General features: G+C 26.6%; 1 protein-coding gene across 1 annotated transcript in view; it reads left to right on the top strand.

The window, feature by feature from the left end:
* The window catches only part of LOC136076743 (NACHT, LRR and PYD domains-containing protein 3-like), a 70,105-nt gene that overhangs the window by 26,093 nt on the left and 20,862 nt on the right, over positions 1-23,150 (top strand). The window contains exons 2-4 of the mRNA XM_065790145.1: positions 515-822; positions 10,065-10,112; positions 22,121-22,153. Coding sequence (XP_065646217.1) covers positions 645-822; positions 10,065-10,112; positions 22,121-22,153 — 259 coding nt within the window. The 5' untranslated portion in view covers positions 515-644. The remainder of the gene's footprint in view (positions 1-514; positions 823-10,064; positions 10,113-22,120; positions 22,154-23,150) is intronic.

Here is a 23,150-nt window from a genome sequence, read left to right as displayed (position 1 = left end):
TTGTGAGTCAAGCTATTTGCAGTCAATGTAGCAGCGCTCCGTTGTGAGTCAGGCTATAAAATAGTTGATGTAGTAACACTCCGCGCATGATTTGCAGTAAAAAAAATAAAAATAAAAACATTTTATTAAAAAAAATAAAAATATTGTTTATATTATTAAAACATTCAGAATGTTTTAAAAACATTCAGAATGTTTTAAAAACATTCAGAATGTTTTAAAAACATTAAGAATGTTTTTAAAAACATTCTGGTCAACTAAATTTGCCTTTTTGTGGTTTTTTTAAAAAACAATTATTTTGTAATTAAAGTAATGGTTTTAACTTTCTGACAATATGGAAATGTTGGAAAGAAGTCAAAAGTAATTAAAAGTGACATATTTGTTGGCGTAATAATCATTTTTACTCCCAAAGGCAACAATCTATAGGAGTATATATATATATATATATATATATATATATATATATATATATATATATATATATATATATATATAAACATGTATTTCTTTTTTGTAGAAACATCAAAATGGCACAAAATAATACATACCCAAGGAAAGATTAAAACATTCTTTATAGCCAAGAATTCAGGTTAAAATTTAGTGAAAACGTTGGAGTAGATTGGAAAAATCTTGGACGTTGGTTAAATATGGAAGAAAATCTTATTGAGATTATTGATAACGATAATACTAAAACTGATGAAAAAGCATATATAATGATAACTAAATGGGTGAAAATGAATGATAATCCAACCCTTGAGAAATTAAGAACAGCTTCAATAAACATGAAAAATATGGATTTAATCAGAAAAATTGACGATCTTACAAGTAAATGTTTATTAATGACTACTAATTAACTTACTTGTTTTGCAAAAATAATCTTGAATGTTTTCTACTTAATGTAAATTATGTAAAAAAAGTAAATGTAAGTTTTACATTTTTTACATTAAAATCTCTTTATGAATTAAAAATTCAATAATAAAGGTGCAACAGTTTTATTCTATACTGTTCCTTGCAGTTGGATTGCAAAATCTGTTACAATACTAAATTAATTTGGATTTAGTAACAACTGTGACCTTATGCCTAATTTCAAACTTTATTTAAATAACATGTCAGTCTCTTTAACTTGCTGTTTTTTAATGAGAAAAAAAGTTCAAGTGAAGGAATCTTTGTTTATGGGATATAGTACAAGTTGCTAAATGCTTTTAATCAAATAATAATTTATCTTAATACCAGACAGCTTCTTTAGGTCTCTTTGGATGGACCTAGTAAACTTAAAATTTTACAGAAAATTTCTAAGCTAAGATGAAGAGTATTATATATCCAAACTTAAAAGGCTAATGTTTACAACAATAACAACATGCAGTAATTATGTAGAGCTGCCCTATCTTAATAACTTAAATTATCCTTGTGTATTTTGTACATCAAAGCGAAAAAATCCTGTGGGCTAAGGTCTTTAAAGACATGAGTCACTTGACAAGTAAATTACAATTTACAATAACCAATAAAGGTCAAAGTAAACAAGTTGTAAATATATTTATTTTATAATTATTCTATATATCACAGGTGTACACAATTGGTAGTCAATGGTACCAGGTGACCAAATTTTATTACTAAACAAATAATATTTTGTTAAGAAAATCTATAGTCAGCCCGAAAGGCCGACTATAGATTTTTATTTACAGTTTTTGCGTGTTTTTTTTTTTTTTTAATTTTTAGAATTCTATAAAAAGAAAACTAATTCTAAAATAAGTAAATCTAAAATAATTCTTAAATCTAAAATTCAATTTTATTATTATTTTAGGTCTAAAATAATAATAAAGTTATATTTTGAAAGTCACAGTGCTAAAGTTTGTTTTACGCATTTTATATTATTAATTAAAACAGTTTATCAACTTCAAATCGACAATTAAAATTTTTTTAGTTTGAAGAATTGATAATCCCGGTGGTCAAAGTATCCGATGATTTAGTAAATTGATAGGACAATCTGATATTTTAGTCGGACAATGTCAGATATCCACTTTAATTATATATTTGAAAAATAACAAAATAGATGTTAAAAGAGTCAATTATTTAAAGAAAAGGTTTATTTGTTTTTAGTTTACTGTAAGTAACTCTTTAAATTTAGATAAGAAAATGTCATTGAATAAAAATTAAATTCTGCATCTTTTAGTATAAAAATTATTGAACAAATATTAGGCATTTTATAAAGAATTTTAGCATTTTTTTCCTTGGATGATAATTTTTAAAGTCTTTTATAAAAACTCAAGTAGGTCAGCTAAAAATGATAACCACAGTTTAATTTGTCATAAATCTTCATGTTGCATCAAAAGCCAAGTAATTAGAGGGGACACTTTTATTTTTATGTTTAAACCCACCCTAATATATAATATATCACGGTCTGATATTATATATAAATGTAAAATGAACATAACATCGCACTATGAGTATATAAATAAACATCCGAAAATAAAGTTTTTATAAATAGATTTCCAAGAATAAACAAGAGAATTAGTACTATATAATACTATAAGTATTTACTAATTATCTTGTTTATTCTTGGAAATCTATTTATAAAAAATGTCAGAAAGTGGTAAAGGTAGTGTTTCTCCTCCAATGTTAGATTTAGTGTTAGATATGCTACATTTTGGTCTTTTATTGAGGAATGACATGATGATGTTTTGTTGTCAAATTTAGAGAAAAAAAGCACAAGCATATCAAGCTGCTATGTTAAGATATACATTTTCTTTAGAAACTTAAAACATTTATGAATCATTAAGTCTAACCAAAAATGAAAAAACGTAACCTGTTATATTGGAGAAAATGAAAGTCTTTGCTATGGTATTTTTAATGAAACTTTGGAAAGGCATAAATATTTTAAATGTTTTCAAGAAGATAATGAATGTTTTGATGATTTCTAGATAGAAATAAGATTAATAAGTAAAAATTGCAATTTTTGTAATGCAGGAAATTGCACTTTATTAAGAGTTAAAATTGTATCTTCAATACAATGTGAAAAAGTACAAGGAAAATTACTTTCTAAAAAGGCGTAATAAAGCAGTGGAAATTTGTTGTACTTTCAAAAAAGCACAAGTGGTGATTTATGAAATAATAAAAGTGAAAGTATAGATTGGATTCGACAACAATTATACAATAGAACAAAATTTAATTCTCAGACACAGAACACTGGCAATAAAAAAGACTTTAGTTTAAATTCATTGGCATGTAAATTTCGTTTTAAAAAGCACCTGCCTAAAATAGACATTCCTGAAAAATTTATGTGTGGTTTGTTTAAAATAACAAAAAATGACGTGGTAGGACAATTTCTTTCAGTATATAATAGGTTAGGAACAATTAAAGGTGACCCTGTACATATTAAAGTATATGGAAATGTGACACTATACCATATTGGAGCACCATGGTGAGTGGCATTCCCACTTCTAAAACCATTAAAGTTAGAACTGGAGTGTATAAATCAGATTGTCGTTAATAAAGTAGTATATCAACCTACTGACTGGTTTCATCCAATTGAAGTTGTGAAAAAATCTAATGGTCAGCTTCATATTTGTATTGATTTGATACAGCTAAATAAAGATACAAAGCGCAAATTCTAAGAATTAAAAAGTGTAGATGATACATTGACCCAAAAAGGAAATGGGTGTAAATATATACCTAAATTAGACACTAACTCATGATATTGGCAACTGACCATGGATTTGGAAAGTCTGTTAAAGTGTGCATTTACTACACCTTTACTTAGCAATGCAAATTTATTTGCATTGTTAAGTAAATTAGCAGAACATAGAGTTACCCTTAATTTAGAAAAGTGCGCAATTAATCAAAGTTAGGTGGAATTTTTAGGATATAAAACTTCAACAGAGGGAGTGAAACCTCTGAGAAAAAAAGTTGAAGCAATACGAATTATCCCGAGATCAACCAGTATTACTGCTTTGCATAGTTTTCTAGGCATATTTATCAAAATTTAATCCATAACTTGCTAAACCAGCTCAACCTTTGCAAGATCTTTTAAGTTCAAATTTAGCATGGATATGGACAAGAAATCATACTATAAAGCACTTGATGAGACAAAAAATAGTTTGACAAATTCATCAACTTTGGAATACTATTATATAAGAAAACCAGTAAAAGTGAAAACAGATGGGTTTCATTAAATGGGCTTAGTGTAGTTGTTGCATCTAGATTTTTGACAACAACAGAAAAAAGTTATTATCTAATCGAAAATGAAATGCTATAACATGTTGCATGCATATGTCAAAGTATTTGTATAGGTTACTAATTTTTATTAAAAAAAAAACAGATCACAAATCTTTAATTCCTATATTAAATTATTGTTCACTTATTGATATGTCACCAAGAATTCAATGATAAAGAATGAAGTTGTTAGGATTTTCATTTACCGCAGAGCATGTTGCTGGTAAGTCAATTACAGATGCTGATGCAATGTCTTGTGCACCTGTTTCTCAACCTACAAACGATGACAAAAATTGCAGAAAATGATCTAAACATATGACATAAATAACATTATGTTACATATATGAACATATACATTAAAATAAGTAAAAGTATTCCGGATACAGAGAGTCATTTAGAAGAAATTAGACAGAAAACTTAGAAAGATGAACTTTTACAACAATTGCAAGAAAGTATAGTTTCTGGATGGCGGAATTCAAATAAATAATGTCCAACAATCACCAGCCTTATTGGAATTTTGAAGATGGAATAATTAAAATTGATGAGCTCTTGATGTATCAAAACTGAATAACAAAGTTAGTGTTCCAAAAGAAATTCTTTCCAAATTGCAGGAAGGACACTTAGGAATGGAAAAGTGAAAATGTTGAATCACTGTAGAATTTGAATATGAAATCTAACAATTTTTCTTGCAGTTTTAAGTTAATCATGCAAGAATATATTTAATCAAATTTATTCTGAAAAACATGTATTGCTTATTTTATTTTTAAAAATTGAACAATTATTGGTAAAGGTTGCAAAAAAGTGAGGCATTATCAAGTCAATTTCAAAATTGAAATCATTTAATAAAAAACTTTTGTCAATTTTGGTAGTTTTTTGATTTTAAAAGATTGGTTTTAATCTAAAATAGTTGCAAAATACGACATATAAATTGGGAAATATTATATATATGTTTTTTGCCATCTGTCTTGAATTATTGACATAAAACATTATTTATTGCTTTAATTAACAAAAAGCTGTCTGTTAGAAATACTTTCTTTCCCTGCATAAGTTTTCAGAAATGCTCATATATATAAATAATTATTAGTTGTTTCTTTAGATGAATCTGGCATACAAGCTTCTTCCCTGTCATTCAGACTTGCCATTGATATCCATATAGGATATGGTTTTGGATATGGATATATTTTTAGTGACATTCAATGCAACAAGTCAAAAAACATCTATGCTCTGTTATGCATTTCTAATCTTTAAAAAAAAAAAACTTTTTTTTACTTTGCATAGCCATAATGTAGAAAAAGTTAATTTTGTTATTATTTTTTTTAATATTGCGTCCATTAGTTTATATTTTTAAGAATTTTACTTATTTAGCAATATTTGTTGATCTAAAATATTTATTTTATTTATTTTAACATAACAAAAGCATTTTTTTTTCAAGTGTCATAGTTTTACAGTATCCACATTTACACCTATTGTCAACTATTTATAGTTTATATTTAAAGTCTTTTTTATCCATACAGGTTTTCTTTGTCTTTTTTTAAGAGGTTCAAATCAGTAAGGAGTTGCCGTTATTTTAATCAGTTAGTTCTCAAAATCCAAATGCAAAATACAAAATTAGTTTTATATTCATATGCAAATCATCAAAATTTATCAATATGCACTAAATTGACATAATATTAATACTTTTTAGCTATAAATTAAAGCATTCTGCAAATATCTCTAATAAATGATGTCGTTTACCAAAATTATTTATTAATTAAAAATTTAAGAATTTGTAAAATATCATTTCGATAGGAAAACAAAAACATCATAGCAATAAACAGCTTAGATAAACTAGAAAAAAAGTTAATATTGTTTACATAAAAAGATAAAAGATTCAGCATATATAATAAGATTAACGTCTTTTTTATATATTATATGTAAGAGTCTATCATTAAATTTTTAATTTTATTTGGTTCTTGCGCTCAATAAAAAGACATTCTTATGTTTAGCTTCCTATAAATTTTATAGGAAATTCATATGATTGATGATGAACACTTATTTTAAAAAACAAACGAAACAAATACAATTAATATTGATTCAAAAAAAATAATAATAATTTGCTTAATAAAGAAATGTGCTTAAATAAATTTTAAAGTCTGTAGATTGCAGCGTACATTTTAACGACTTAAAGCAACGCGCTTATATGGAGATGGCAAGCTTGGATAGAAACTACCAAGTTAGTTTTGTTTGGTATATGTTAATTATTTTGTTTTACTCAAAAAAATTCAGCCCAAACATTTTTTTTATCATTCTTTTTAATTCAACACAACTTGTCTTGGGTCTTTGGGATCCCTTTAAAATTTGGTACTCGAAGGTTGTTAAAAGCAAGAAATTTTTCTAGAAATAACTAAGAAAGAATGTACTAGGTTACAAAAATTTGCAAAGAAAATGTTCAAATTATCTTGGAGAGCATAATAGTTTTATTAAGTTAAACCAGGTTTTAACTCTTAAAAAACTCTTTGAATAATTTTTTCACTTTTTTATAATCGTAAATAATCATTTTATTATCATAAACCTTTGAATAATTTTTTCACTTTTTTATAATCATAAATGTTTATTCCCATTATTCCCAGTTTACTAAATCTTTTATTTTATCTCAGTATAATATAAATAATATATTTTTTTCAAAAGTTTCAATTTTATAAGCAAACACTTTTTTAGACAGCTATATTCTCTTTAATAAACTTTATATAAGAATCATTTAAGTTAATGCACTCAAATAGATAAATAATTTTGTTGAAAAAGAATGACAAATGATTTTTGAATTTTTTTTAAAAAAGGAAAAGAATAATTTAATCTTTCCATTGAAATGAAAATTGATGCTGAGCTCCATTATTCCCAGTTTACTAAATCTTTTATCTTACCTCAGTAGTTAGATTCTAGAGACTATTGAAAAATCTACTAGGTTGTCATTAGCAAAGGTAAGTCTAACATTTTATCTCTAATTCATGGGACTGGTTTTATTACCTCTCTTAAGGATCAGAGAGAACCATTTAAAAAAAACTTTTTTTAATTCTAATAAAATTCTTCCTATCATTCCAGTTAAACAGGTTAACCCATTGTTGGACATTCAAATCACTCTAGCTTCCGTTGCTAAAGTCATATCTCAGTTAAACTCTTCTGTGGCTTGTGTTCCAGACAACATTCCAGTCATAGTCTTACAAAAAAAATTTCCATATCTCTCTTCAATTCTCTGTAAACTATTTAATAAGTGCTCAACTGAATCTTGTTTTCCTACCTGTTGGAAAATGACGTCTATACAGGCTTGGCCAGGAAGGTGTGCGATTTCAAGTCCTTATATGACCACGCAAATAATATTTTGTTTTGATGATTTAACCACGGTTTTAAACAAATGCGCTGAAAAAATTAGTTTTTAATTACAACGAAAATAAATAATTTGGACACGTTTATCTTTACTAATGTTTTTTTATTAGCAAAACGCTTTTAAATAAAGTAGCTAATGATTTTAATTAAAGTATCATTGAAAGTTGTATAATTTTTATTTATATTATTTAATTATATAAGATTTTTTTTACAAGTAAAAGAAAAGTAAAAATTAAAAAATATATATATTTTATAAGCGACGACTTTAAATAACAAAGGTCTCTTTAATAAACTTTATATTAGAATCATTAAAGTTTTTGCTGAGAAGTAAAAAAAAAGACAAACTTTTTTGAAAGCCGTTTGAATTAAATAACTTTGATCTTTATGTTTTTATATTATTGAAACGCATTTAAATAAAGTAACAAATCACTGCCTATGATTTTTTATAAAAACATTAATGAATAATATATGTTTTTTTATATATAAGTATTTATTTTTTTTTATAAATGTTTTTAAATAAAAAAAAATTATAACAATTTTTTAAATAAACGATTTAATTATTTTTTTTCTTTTTTTACTTTTTGTGCGAAAAATTGTTAAGAATTGTTAAGAATCTTTTTTTAAACTTTTAAATGTACATGTTTATTAAACAATTGTCAGCTGTAAGTTGTTACTTTATTTAAAAAGGGTTTTGCATAAAATGAAATTATAAAAACAGTAAAGATAAACGATTCAAAGTTATTTATTCCAAATGTAATTTAGATAATCTTATTGTCATAGTTTACTATTTATTTTAGTTAAGTTTTAATTTTATTTTTGCTATTTTTGTTTTAGTTAAGTTATTTTTATTTTGTTTTTCGCTATTTTTTTTATGAAAATTTATTTGCTTCTTTAACGATAAGTTTTTTTTAAGTTTCTAAATAGTTGAGTTAAGATTTTTATAGCGCGTTTTTAAAACGCATACAAATTTTTAAAACTTATTAACAGCCATGGTCAAGTTAAGTAAAATCAAATAGTATTTGCGTGGTCATATTATGATGTGAAATCGCACACCTTCCTGGCCAAGCCTGCTTCTATGGTTCCAATTTTTCAAAACTCTGGATAACATTCTGACCCCTGCAACTATTATCTGATCTTCTCTCTATTATTAGCAAGGTCTTACATCTAAAGTCTCCAAAGCACAGATGTTGAAGGAAAAAAACTAGACAAATAAGAGTTGTTAGAGCATTTAGGAACAGTCACAGAAAAAGGATGAGACTTAATTGAATAACGAAAAAAATACGAGAATGAATTTTAGTAGATGGCATAAGATGCGCTAGCTCTTTAGAGCAGTGCCCGTTATAGTATTTGTAGCAAAGAGAAAGAAAAGCAACATTACAATAATGTGATAATGGTTGGAGGTTGGCTGCAAGAGCAGGTCTAACAATGCTTACAATTTATTTTGCACCTTGTCTAAAAGAGAAAGGGTATCATTAGAAGATCTGCCCCAGATATTGCAACAGTATTTCATACAAGGCCGGTTTTGAGATTTATAGGGTAGAGAATAGAATCCAGAGTAAAAAGTGTCGAGCTCGATAAAGAGATGCAACCTTAGCAGATGTTAATTTTGCAACAGTGATGACTCATTGAATACATTACCGTTCATAAATATAGGAAAATCTAAATTGAGTTTTATCTGAATTAAAGTTCACCAGCCCCTGTGAGCCCCATGCTTTAGCAGAAGTGAGATCTTATCAAGCTCAAATGCCCCCTCCAAACAATCTGAGAGTGTTGGCTTCTTATCATGACATAAATAAATGGTAGTATCATCAGCGAACAATGCCACCTTAGATATGAGAATATCTGGAAGATCGTTAATGTAAATTAAAAAGAGTATAAGGCCAATAATTAATAGAGTATAGTGATTGAACCTTGAGGAACCCCTGAAGTTACAGAATATGAATAAGAGTGCTGTCCATCGAGGACAACTTTTATATTTATATTAAATATAATACTAATATATATGTTTTCTAATATATTATATTTATATTTTATATTTATATATGTGTTTTGTAATATCATTTTTAGATCAGTTATTATAATCTAATGCAGCTTGTGCATTTAAAACATGTACTTTTTATGAAAATGTTTCTTAGCAATCTTTATACAAAAAAAACTTCTTATCTTTTTTAAAATTGATATTGTTTTTTTTGGCTTGTGGGTCTTTATTAATTTATATTATTGGTTGAAATACTTAAAGTATACCGAAATACTACAATGATAAAACACATATTTTAAAACAAAGAAATAAATTTTATAAAAGTATGTAAGTTCATTTAAAAAAAAATTTTTGAAAATTTCAGCCCTAGTTTTTGTCAATTACTATTTGGTTACTGCTAGTAATAGAAGATTTCCTAGACTTGTACTTTTTTTTTTGCATTTGTACTTTTATCATGTTTCTTTGCTCAAAAAATATTTTTTTGAAATTAAAAAGTTGAAAATAAAATTAAATCGTTTAGAAACTTCTTGTTCATCAGAAAGTTCTACCAGAATTTCCGCCAAGAAAGGTAACTATTATGTTTGATATATTTAAAATTACTTAGTATTAACTATATTCTAAAATGTTTTGTGGCACAAAACATTTTAAATGTTACTAATTCTTGTGTTACAGTGTTGTAAAAATAATATTCATTAAACCTTTTTTTTTATGTTAAATATTTTTCTCATATCTTTTTAAATTGATTTTGTACTAAGTATCTATGTATCTATAAAATTTATAATCCTAAATGTATAACATTTTTTATGAAAATTATATTTTTATGTTATCCCTTTTTTAATTAAATATTTAACTTTTTTTTTTTATACATTTATTTTTAGATGTTAAGTTTTATTGCTTGTTCTATTTTTTGTTGCAAATCGATAATTTGCTTTATTGTGTTAGTGGCTCATAAAGAACCAGACTTTTATTTGCCTTTAACTTTGTTATTTCTTATCCAATTTTATTATTTCTCTAAAAGATTCCTTATTCAATCCTCTAACAAACAGTTTATTCATTTTTCAGTTACTTTTATGAAAACTGTTTTATGATAAAAAGTAATGACCTCCAAATATTCCAAAAAGTTTTCTTAAAATAATACTCACAAATTCTTTAAAAGTTAAAATAGTTTTCTTTGTGATTTGGGTTTGTCACATTTTTTTTGAAAAACAATCAAAATAAGAAATGGAATAGGTTTGAAATTATTGTAAATCTAAAAACATTTATAATTTAGATAAACAGCTAGATTATAACAAGATGCCAATCTAAGGTTGTAGTACTGAATATCATTTGTGATTTTAAAATAGCTATTAAAAGCAATTGACATGTTATCATGAATGATGTCTCATACAACAGCAAAATTTAAGAAGTAGTTGAATTCATCTTTACTTACTTTTATAAAATATATAATACAATAAGCCCGGATTAAAACTGGAAACTTGGCTGGAAAAGAATTATTTGTTTAATTTTATTTTGAAATTTATTAGGTTTTTAATTTGAGATTTTAATTTGAGTATTTTATCTCCATTTTTGAAGATAAATACATCTCAAATTAAAACCTAATAAATGGAGATAAAAATTGAACCAAACATGCAAGGTCATGGTTAGGATTCTTATGGAATTTTCTTAGAGATTTACTTACAATAAGTATATATATATATATATATGTAATAATAAGATAAGTACAATCAGCAAAATGATTTGTTTTGGAAAGTTTTATACATATGTTTATAAAACTTTCAAAAACTTTCAATTTTAACATGATCTGAAAAAAAAACTCAAGATATTATTTCGTAAAAGTTATATACACTTTTATAAAGGCTTTCATAGTATAGTTACATAAAATATGTATCAAATCATCAATTTATTTGAAATTTTTTAAATTTTTTATTAAAGCATTAACTTTAAATTGGTGTTTATACATTGTATTTGTGATTATAATGATCATAAATAGACAGAATAAAACAAAAACTTTTCCAAATTGTTTACCAAGAAAAATAAAAAACTTGTTTAAAAAGTCAAAAAAACACCAAAAAACAACAACAAAAACACGTTGTTTTGACCCAAAAAAACGCAAAAGGAAAAAAATATGTTTTTTTGCAACTCTAATCAAAAATTTATTTGAAATTTTAAACAATAATCATTATTTGTTAATACAACAGTTCATTGTTTTGAAATTTATTATCTTTGGTTCACATTGGAATCATCTACAAATTTAATTACAACTTCCTTATAATTTCCAACTTCTATTTTTTAACTTCACTATCTGGCTTTGGTGGATGCTAAATCCACCTGAAGAGTATGAGGGCTTTATATCAAACTTCCTTTTTCGATTTTGTTGTAACTGCTGGCGACAATTAAGTGAATTATTTCTGGATTTTAAAACAGATTTTTTCAAGCGAAGAAAGTTTTTTTTTCAAATCTGCTTTGTATTATATTTTATAAATCGTAAGTAGTTTTTAGACGCTTTTTCAAAATATTTCAGTCTAAAATATTTTAAGTGCTACAAATTTTTAGCATTTTCTAAATACATCTTTGTTGTTTGTAAAAACAGTTTTTCTAAAACTTTATGTTTAGAGGTCAAAACATCAGTTTTAGACATTCCAGGCAGTCGTTGACTGGTGACCCCATCGTTATTTTTTCCGCTGTGCTATAAGTTTTTTGGTGGCTTATTGGTAGCCAATCAATGGTAGCTATTCAGCATCTTAAAGGATTTTAAGAGATAAACTATCATTAAAGTATATGAAAATAAAAAGTAAAAACTGTGAACCTCACAGAAAATGTCGTAGTAATCTTATGACAGATCTTTTCTTAATTCAAATAAACATGATTTAAGTAACATTTTTGCTAAATAACTAAAAGTTGAGAACAAATAAATCAAATTAATAACAATATTTCTATGTTGTTATATAACTATTTTATTATATATACTATTGTACAAGTGTAATATTTCAGTTTTTTCAGAAATTAAGCAAGGAGAAGAATGAAAAATAGATTAAAGTTTTTCAAGAAATAAATACTGAAGTCGACTCTTTGGAAAAAACTATTATTGATAAAGATGGTTTTTTCTGAAATTGAACAAGGAGATGAATAAAAAAGAGATTTTTTCAAGAAATAAATGTTAAAGTTGTCGCTATGTAAAAGACTATTATTAAGCTTAATAAAGATGCTGATAACTTTGCATTTGAAGCAGAAAAATAGAAAAATGTTACAATCTATCAAATTGAAATGTCTTGAAAAGAGTTGTAATTTACAAAGAAAGTATTCTCATTGAATTGAAATCCAAGAAAGTAAATATGGTAGAACTAAGAAAATAATTCATTAATCACAAATTTATGAATTGTTTTTATTATTTTATGTATTAAAGTTTCATTTCTTGATGGTAGCATAATGTTAAAAATACCCATTCCTGGTCTGCAAAACTTATTTACAAGTTTTGCAGACAAGGTATTTTTAACACTGCCTAGAAGAGCAGTGGATTGCAAAACATCACTTTAGCAATTCCATGTTATTTAACATAAAGAATAACATTATTGAAACCTGTCTAAACCACAAAGGTGTGGAAACTTTAAAAAAAATCCTCTATTTATTCAAAATTTTATAGTTTTGCAAAAAAAAAAAACTATATAAATTAGATGTCTTCTCTAAAATCCTCTTTTTCTTATAGAATAGATGGCTAGTAGACATCTAACGTCATCAATATAGAATGTCAAAGTTAAATATCAAAATAAATATTGCAATCATTTTTGGTTTTTCATAAGGACTAGCAGACATCTACGGTCATCAATATAGAAATAAGGTCATCAGTATAAAATGTCAAAGTTGATATATTAATATAAGCAAGAGTTATAGAATTCATATATATTGTATTCAGTTGTATCATTTTTTATTATTAAATTTAAAAAAAAAATTTATGATTAGTGTTTCATGTTGTGAGATATGTAAAAATTTATTTGCACCATTTAAGCTTGAGTTCATTACAAGAAAGATTTAAGTATGGCAAAGTTTTGCCAACTTGTATAATAAGTACTGTTATGCAAAATTTTCTGTATAACATTTGTTTTATATCAGAAACAGGTAACATTGCCTGTTTCTGGTAGAGACAAATGTAGCTTTTATTAGTTACATTTAGTACATTTACCTTTATAGCAAATGCCACAGGGAAACTTTACACCCTATATAGTATAAGGTTATTCCACATAAGATGAGCCAAATATTTGAAAATTTCCTGAATGACTCAGATTTTTTTTTAAACTTCTGTAGATTTTGTGGAAAAAAGAATTTCTTAAAAATTTTAACTCATTATCTTGAAGCATTTTAAAATTATGGCAATTTTCTTAAATGTCTTAGCTTATTTCGAGCAATTTATTGTTTTTTCAAAATAATGTTTTTTTCAATCCCATATAAATAAAAAACTATTTTTCTTAAATACTTAAAAATCAATCTGATGGCAGTACAGTGTCTCAAAAAATTATCCGACCAAACAAGTTTTTCCAAAAAAAAAATGTTTACACTCTAAATTATACTAAAAACAATGAATAGCAATACTTACTTTGTCTGTCATTTTAATTATATTGGGTATGTTATTTAGCGTTTATGTTTTTTGATTCATGCTTCAGTTGGTTTGATATTAGTCCTAAAAGAAACTTAGTATTGAATAGGCTTGTAAAAAAATTATCCGACCAAGTGATATTTAAGTAAGTTTAATTAATTTTATGTGAAATTTGTTGAAATATTTTAGCAAATTTTTATACAATTAATGAAATTGCATAGCAAAAAACTGTTTTTTTGTAGTAAAAAAAAAAAGCTTTGTATAAAAGAAAGGTTTCGTGTTTTTTTAAGTAAAATGGTTGGAGGTAAAACGTCACTGGACTGTTTCTCAGAGAAATTTAGCTGTCGATCTAGTCAATCAGGGTAAAACCTATCGTCAGGTGCAGCAAGAGACTGGAATTTCTCATAATACAGTATCCAACATAATGAAGAAGTATAATTTCATCAGAACAACAGCCACAAAAAAGGGCAGGGTCGCAAAAAATGACTTCTAAGAGTTTTCATAGAAGCCTAATTATACAAGTCAAGAAAAATTGCTTCATTCCTGCTTGAAAACTGGCTGAGCAAGCTGAAGAGAATTATGGAATCAAATTATCCCATCAAACAATCAGAAATTGTATCCGAGACCAGAGATTTCAAGGACGACTTGTGTATAATAAATCATATTTGAGTAAGAAACACATGAAAAGCAGATTGGAGTTTGCTAAAAAGTTCAAAAACATGCCGTTAAGTTTCTGGAAAAAGGTCCTGTGGAGCGATGAATCAAAATTCAACTTAAAGTCATCTGATGGAGCCCAAAAAGTTTGGAGAAACGCAGGAGAAGCTTACAAAAGTAATTTGTAAATTATTTTTGGCCATCTTGGACTTCAAAGTTATAAAAAAAACACTTTCAAGAAAAAATTTCAATATTGATAATACAAATGAAAGCGAAATACCCAAGCAAATGTGAAAATTTTGTTATTTTGTGAGAATATAGTTGGTAGTCATCATTCCTGATGTCATTGATGTCATCGGCCATTTTGAATTTGTTATATAGTCAATATTTTTAAAACCAATGAACATTTTAATATAAAAATTTGTTGATTTATTCTTTTTTAAAAGAGGAATTTTAAAAAAATTTTAAAATAAAGATATTCGTACATAGAAGCTAATATTTTCCCAATATATGAATAACTTTGAAACTTAAAAAAAGCCAAAAAATAAATCTCAATTGCAATAGAAGAACATAAAAAATAAAATAATAATTGATATATATTGCTTTCAAAATAATAGTCTATATATTTTATTTAAACATTGCAAAATTTAATGGTAATTCTTCAAATTCTTGCTCAGAAATTTGATAGCTTCTTGCTAATTGACATTGCGCAACTAGAGTATTTACTTTTGCTAAAACATTTACAATGGGAACTCAACATTTGTCTTCTTGCTTGGGCTATTTAAAGTTTACTCCATTTTGTTGCATAAATTTTGGATAAATATCTGAATCATCTGCGATTTCTTGTACAATTCCAAAGTACCACTCATTATCATAGACACATGCAAGATATATTTTGACATGCAAATCATCTATGCTTTCCTAAGACCAGCCTTCTTTATTATTAGTTGCATTAACTGTTGCAAAACATGCATCACCTGATGTACGTTTTATTTCAAGCTTCCCATCATTAATAAAATAGTGATGTGACAGCATTCCTTAAAATCTTTTAGAATTAGTTTGGCGGTCATCAAGCTAAGCATTTTCTATATGATCTGTTATATTAGTTTCAGAAATACTAATAAATTTAATACCTGTTATATTTTCAGTACACCATTTATATATTTCATTGGCAGACAATATTTGGTTATTTTGCAGGCTAGTCCTTGCTACAAGTTATTTTACGGTCCCACCAATGCCATCACATTGACTTTTACTGTGACTTTTTGCAAAAAATGCCACTGACGTATTCCACAGTCTTAAAAATGATGACATAGATTGCTAAGAGTTTTATAGTTTTTGTATTGGCTAGCTGCACCATCACCAAAGTAAAAACATAAGGTCAAATTCGCCAGAACAATTTTTATATCTTCTAAAACTCTAGCTAAAAATGCATTAACAGCATTAGCATCATATTGCTTACAGTCAGATATTATGCAATAGTTTATTGGTTTGAGTTTATTTTCAGAATCTTGGTAGTAAATAACAATTGGATGTTGTGTTGCTTGGCTTATATTCCAATGAAGTCCTTGGACTGCGTCTTGTGCTATAAAACTATAATTTTCTGCAAAATCAAGCAAAATAATGATTTGATTTTGTTGAATATTTTCTTTCAAAATTTGTAGGAATAAGGGCTGTTTCTTAGAAATAAAATGGCGTGATCGCAAGTTTTCAATTGTAGAAACAATTTCTTCAAGAACTTTTGTAAGTGAAGTTCAAAAGTTAATAATAGCTCCTTTTTTAACTACTTTTTGTACAGTACTATATACATATTATATACAATATCCTTATATTCAAAACCATGCTGATTGAAGATATCATTTTTATACTGTTTTAAGATCTCTACATTAGGGCAGTAATCACAACTATGAAGCATACAGCTACGATTCTCAATTTCACATGCTGTTTTTAATAAAAGTTCTTTATATTCGATGTTACTGGGCACTGCATAAGTAACCAACTTTGACAGACACAATTTGAATGTACACCAGATGCACTTTTTACTGTTGCACACGATTTTAGACAAGGCTGATAAAATTTTGAAAATCCTATTCTCTCTCTCCTGTTTTTAGAAATTCTGAATGTCGCTCTTTTAGATTTACAAGTAATAATTGCTTTTGGATATGTTGTTTTTGACCATTGATTTTAACTGAAACAAACTCTTTCTTAGCAGGACATATCCAAAAATATTATTCACTCTGATAAAAATTCTTGACATTTGTTTTAAGTGCTTGTGATATCTTATTTTTAGTAGTTTTTTTACACTCTACTAAGATACCTTTAGACATTTTTAGTTAATGCGCTTTTTTAACCTTTACAACTGTAGAAGTAATTAATTGAGAATTAATTTTAGCTTTAAAAGCCCAAGTGATTTGGATATTTAACAATAGGTTAATCTGTTTAACTGGTATAACAGGAAGAATATAGCCATTTGATTAAAGAGTGAAGTCGGAAAAACAGCTTGTTCCATATATATATAAAAACAGCTCGTTCCATATTTATAACTCTGTCGTATTGTAGGGAGAAGTAAAAAGATCAGATCCATAAAAAATCAGACCCATGAATAGGTGCGCATTGATGCATATATAATATGGATACAAACCTTTATGTTTGCTATTTATTTAGATGCTGGCATACAATATCCTTAGATTTTTTTATTTTTTTTTTAGCAAGCTTTTGATGTAAAAAAATGAAGCGATGCTGCAAAATTTTGTGGGCTAGTGCATTGTTAATTTACTGAACTTTGTTAACAAAATTTTTAGAAGCCTATTTAAAACATTTTTTTCAAGTTTTTGAATACATTTTTTGTAAACAGTTATGTTTATGTTCATTATCATTATTGGAAATTAGACAATACTAGCTGGAGTTACCCGGCGTTGCCCGGGCCAATATTTAAACTGGCTTACCTGATATCTGTACACAAAAATGGGCACAAAAATGGGCCCAAAAAATGGTCTCCCCTGACCCCGGGGGTCGGGGTACGGGGTCAAAACCCAGCTAAGAACCTTCTCCCCCTCGAGGACTACCCCCATGCCAAATTTCATCGAGATTGGTCCAGCGGTTTGGATTTCTATAGAGAACAAACAAACAAACACACACACAAACACACATTGCCCTTTATATATATAGCTGGTGTTACCCGGCGTTGCCCGGGCCAATATTTAAACTGGCTTACCTAATATCTGTACACAAAAATGGTCCCAAAAATGGTCCCCCCTGACCCCGGGGTCAGGGGGCCCATTTTTGGGCCCCCTTGACCCCGGGGATCGGGGTATGGGGTCAAAACCCAGCTAAGAACCTTCTCCCCCTCAAGGACTACCCCCATGCCAAATTTCATCGAGATCGGTCTGGGGGTTTGGATTTATATAGAGAACAAACAAACACACACACATTGCCCTTTATATATATAGAAGATAAAAAAACAATTTCATACATGCATCAAATGCGGTAAATACATTTATTAAAGAAACTTTAATAAATGTATACCGCTAATAAAATTTTATTCTTTTTTAAAATGTTATTTATTTTGTTTAAATTTATTAAAATGTTATTCTTTATTAATTCTTTTGTTTAACCGTCATTAACAAAATTTATTAATCAAATAATTTTTTTACAAATCAATAAAAATTAATTTTTTAATTTTCCTATTGCATAAGTATTGAGAAAAAACGTCTAATAAAGCAAAAAAATTTTAATTGCGACAAGACGTTAAAAGAAATAAACGAATAAATGTTTTAAACAAATAAACTTTAGAAAAAAAATTAACCAAAATTTCTTTTAGTCTCAGCATTCATAGCAAATTAGTTTCTTAATTATATAGACTGATAAAAATTGTGAATAAATTGCATATCAAAACTTTCAAATGTTGTTAGATTGTATAAAAGATAATGTTTTTTTCAATGACTCTAAAAAAAAGAATACAAAAGTTGTATTTTTGTACAAAATTTTCTAAAAGGTTGTTTTTTTTTTAATTTACTTTCCTAGAAAATTTAACATTTAACTTAAATTTTCTAGTTTGTTTAATTAAACTTGATATTTCGTTACATTTTTGTTTTCTTTTTTAAGGCTTATTATTTTTTTTTTAAGTAGATAAGTTTAGCTTTTTGTCGCGAATTATTAAATGCTTTGTAAGTTAAAAGATGCGAACTGCCATGGTCAGTTAGTCTAAAAAAAATACTCTAAATGTGGACAAACAAAGCGTACGACCACACACGCTTCCCGGTATGGCTTGGATGTATGCAGCCCCGTTTCAAACTTGCCCTGCCCCCAGCTATATTTTATCAAACCTGGCCTGGCCAAATTTTAACTCTGGTCACTTCATAATTTTTTGTCAATCTTGCTTTACAACTAAATGTGAAAAACTATTAACTAGAATTAAGAAACCTAGTCCAAACTACATTTAAAGTATTCAACTTCATCAGTGATATGCAGAAGACAATGAACATTGTAGACACATTATGTATCACCAAAGTGTTCATGAATGATTGACAGGATTTATCCTTTTTTCATTTTTTACTCATTTCATCTTTTTAATGGCAAAAATGTTTGGCTGTTAATAATAATACTTTTGTACTTCATTGAAATTGTCAATGATAAACAGTAGAGTGCTGGCTCCAAAAAGCCCGTGCAGGATTTCTCTAAAAATGCCTATTTATGTGGTAATTTGCCATATATGCATATAGTAAAATCCACAAGTTGATTCTATCATCTGCATATATGGTAAAATTAACATATGAATAATTTTTGAGAATGAAATAAAAAGTAAATGGATAATTTTTATCACCCAATAGTTTATTTCCTAAAACAGTATATTGTCTTGAAAAGTATTTTTATATTGTTAAATAACTGAACAATAAATAATCCAGGAGTTATAAATACTTTACATGATTCCTGCATAGCCTCAAGGACCACCATGCCACTGATAATAAGCTAGGAAAATGTTTTTACATCTTAGGATTGATAATGCTCTTCAAAACAATGATATCAACATACAGTAAGATTGTTTTAAGCAGAGGTGGACTGAGGTGCTCAAGCTACTCAAAAATTTATTGCTGATGTTTTCTTACAATAGTAATTTCAATACTTTTTTTTCAACTTTAACAACAATGCATTGTAAGTGCTTTAATATATTTTACTATTAGGTTAAATATAGACTAGATGAATAATTTTAATTAAATACTGATTCAAATTTAGACAAATTAAATAGTATATCTGAGACTTTTCCATAATCAATTTTATTGTTTATTTAGCAGCAGCATTTTTTGACTAATAGCTAAAACATTTACCAAATAATTTTAGAATTTTAATTACTCTCTCCAGCACTTTTTTTTTTTCATGAACTTGTTGTTAACAAGAGTTATTTTTTTAAGAAAACAACATACTATGAATGTTTTTCAATATTTGCTGTTTTTATGTTACTTTTATGTTACTTTGCGTTTTGTAGAAATTTATTTTTGCTACTTCTGCAAAACTGAGTTTTCAATACTTGACAACATAGTGCTTGATTCTTTCTGAAATTATTGTTTCTAATAAAAATACCTGATGTTCATTTGTTAATGGTAAATCAGTTTTACTTTTACTTGGTTGTATTAGGTAAAATTTAAAAATGATTGTAAGGAAGTTTCTGAATTGTCATTTTTCTAAATTTAAATCTGCTACAGTCATATCTATTTTTGTAAATATTGTGTTGTAGGCAACGACATTCAACTCTCGATGTAAGGTTGAAATCAGGATTGTTGTCGCTACCAAATACTGAATGTTGGTATCAATTTGATTTTTGTCATGTTGTTTACTTTGAGACAGTATTTTATGTTTGAAAAAGAGTAGCATTAAATAACATTAATTAATCAGATTTTATCATTTTTGTCTTTATCAAGAACTTTTAGTTTTCTCCTTTGCATGTTATGTAGGTTTCAATCTTGTTCAAAGTCACAACTTCATTTATTTTTATGTAATATTAGTAAGTATAACCTTAAAAAACCTTATCAAATCTTATAAACATCAAAGTTATAAATGAAATATTTAAGTGTTTGGAGTAAACTAACATTAATATTACTTACTAATGAATAAATAAAAAATTTTGATTTTTTGTAAAAGTTTCACTACATTGTTAGTAGTAGGGGAGACCGGGGCTAGTTGGCTTGGTTTTTACTCTATGAGCTCTGTAGCCCTAACAGTACATTTTTTTAAAAATATTAAAGTGTAGTCTTAAAGAGTATGGATTAGGGTATCTTATAAAATTTGCATTCATTTACAAAAAATATTCTTGGGGCCTTTCCGGGCCCTCAAAAAAAAAAAAAAAATTTTCGCCAACTTACCCCACCACGGGGTAAGTTGGCGCAAACTATAAAAATGATTGTTAATACACTATTAAGTGCAAAATTAATAGAAATTTTTTTAAAATTAATTTTTACAACATTTTTATCCCAAAATTTAATACTATTTTTAGCTGGTACCAAATATTAGTCCGTATAAAAACCAAACAGTAGCCCACCTTATATCTGTGGAAAAAAAAAACTAAAAATATATTTTTTTAAATTTTTTTGTAAGAATAAATATTTTCAAATTGTTAAAAATTAAAAAAAAAAAAAAATTATAATTTTATAAAAATAAATATTTTTTTCCATAGTAAATGCTATGAGCCAACATACCCTGTGAAAAATTTGTCAACTTACCCCGAAGCTTTTTTTTATAATAAACAGTCTATAGATCCTGAAAAACGGCAGCTTTGAAAAAAAAGTCTGACTGGATATAGTAAACCAATTGTGACTGGAATTTTTGCAATATTTTTTTTCATACAACTAAATATTTTCTTTGTAAAGTAAAAAGGAAGTGATGTTCTAAAAGGTACGTTTTTGTCCAAAAAACGCATAAATCTCAATATCTCCCATGTGCATGCGTGAATCCTGACAATACTACAGTGAATGATGAAATGGTCAATAAAGAAGTTTCTGAGTAATTTTTGTCACTTTCTGATGAAAGACTCTAAAGATAATCTCAGTTCGTCTACTTACCCCTGCGGCCAACTAGCCCTGGTCTCCCCTACTACAAAATACTGTTGAAAAATTGTGCAGCTTTTTTGAAGTCGGTTTGTTAATAAAATTTTAATTAATATTCTTTAAACGAAAATTTTTATTGCTTGTAATAGAAGACTGGTCAGAACTAATAGAAGTAATAGAAGATTGTTATTGCTTGTAATAGAAGATTGTTTAGAACATAGTTTTTTACTTTTATTTTTCTGTAAGTTTTGTGTTCTTTCATGCTCACAAAAATTATTTTTAAATTAAATTATTTAGAATCTCAAGGTTCAACAGAAATAACCAACAAAGGTAGTTATATATATTTTTTTAATTACATAATATTTAGTGTATTTCAAAATGATTTGTAGTAATCAGTTTTTAATAACTTCTTTTTTGCTTAAAAAGTAAAGGTAAAGCTTCAAAAAAGGTAAAAAAAGCGACTGATTTTTGTTATTTTGTGGTTTTTTGTTATAAGTATAAATTGTATTACAGTGTTGTAAAAATAGTTTTCATTAAACTTTTTTTAGTCTTTTTGAAGAAAATAATTTTTCTTTTGTGCTTGGTAATTTCTATGAAATTCAAAATCTAAAGTTTGAAAATTTAACTTTTTAAAATAAATTTTATGTTTTCTTAGTATAAGCATTTTTACATATTTTGCTTGTTTTATTATTGTTATGAATGATTAATTTTCCATCATGATGTAGAATCATAGCTGAAAGCTCATGACTAAAATATTATCTTTCTAATTGATAAAATTTGCTCTCTTCTGATGCGTTAGCAACCAAAAAAATTAAATTTTGAACTAAAAAATTTGATTTTGATAAAATAATGAATTGCTACGCCAAACACTTTCGAAAAAACTTAATATTATTATCAGGTGTCTCAGTATCGTTTAATAAGTCAAAAAAAGAAAAAAATTGTGTAGGAAATCATTTTTAGAAAAATATACATGTTAGCTTAGTGTTATTACTTATTTTATCATTATTAGAAATCATTATTTTTGTTTATTGTGTCAATGGTTCATATAAGTTTATATTATATTTTGATTTAAAATAATACTTCAAACCAATCCCCACTTAATAATTTACTATTTGAATAACAGAAGATTTTTTATATTCATATATCAAATGTTATTTTATTTAGATGTTATGTTATTTGATTTAGACAAACTTTATATATAAATGAAATAAAAATTTTAATAAGTTGCTTTAATTTTTTTTTAACTGAAAATTTGGACCAAGACCCAACCATACCACTAGTAATACTTTGCTCAATATGTTTATTTGTGCTGTGGTCTTGTTTGAGT

This window comes from Hydra vulgaris, chromosome 02 (genome assembly GCF_038396675.1).
Source record: "Hydra vulgaris chromosome 02, alternate assembly HydraT2T_AEP".
Taxonomy (NCBI): domain Eukaryota; kingdom Metazoa; phylum Cnidaria; class Hydrozoa; order Anthoathecata; family Hydridae; genus Hydra; species Hydra vulgaris.
This window is presented reverse-complemented; position numbering and strand designations above follow the sequence as displayed.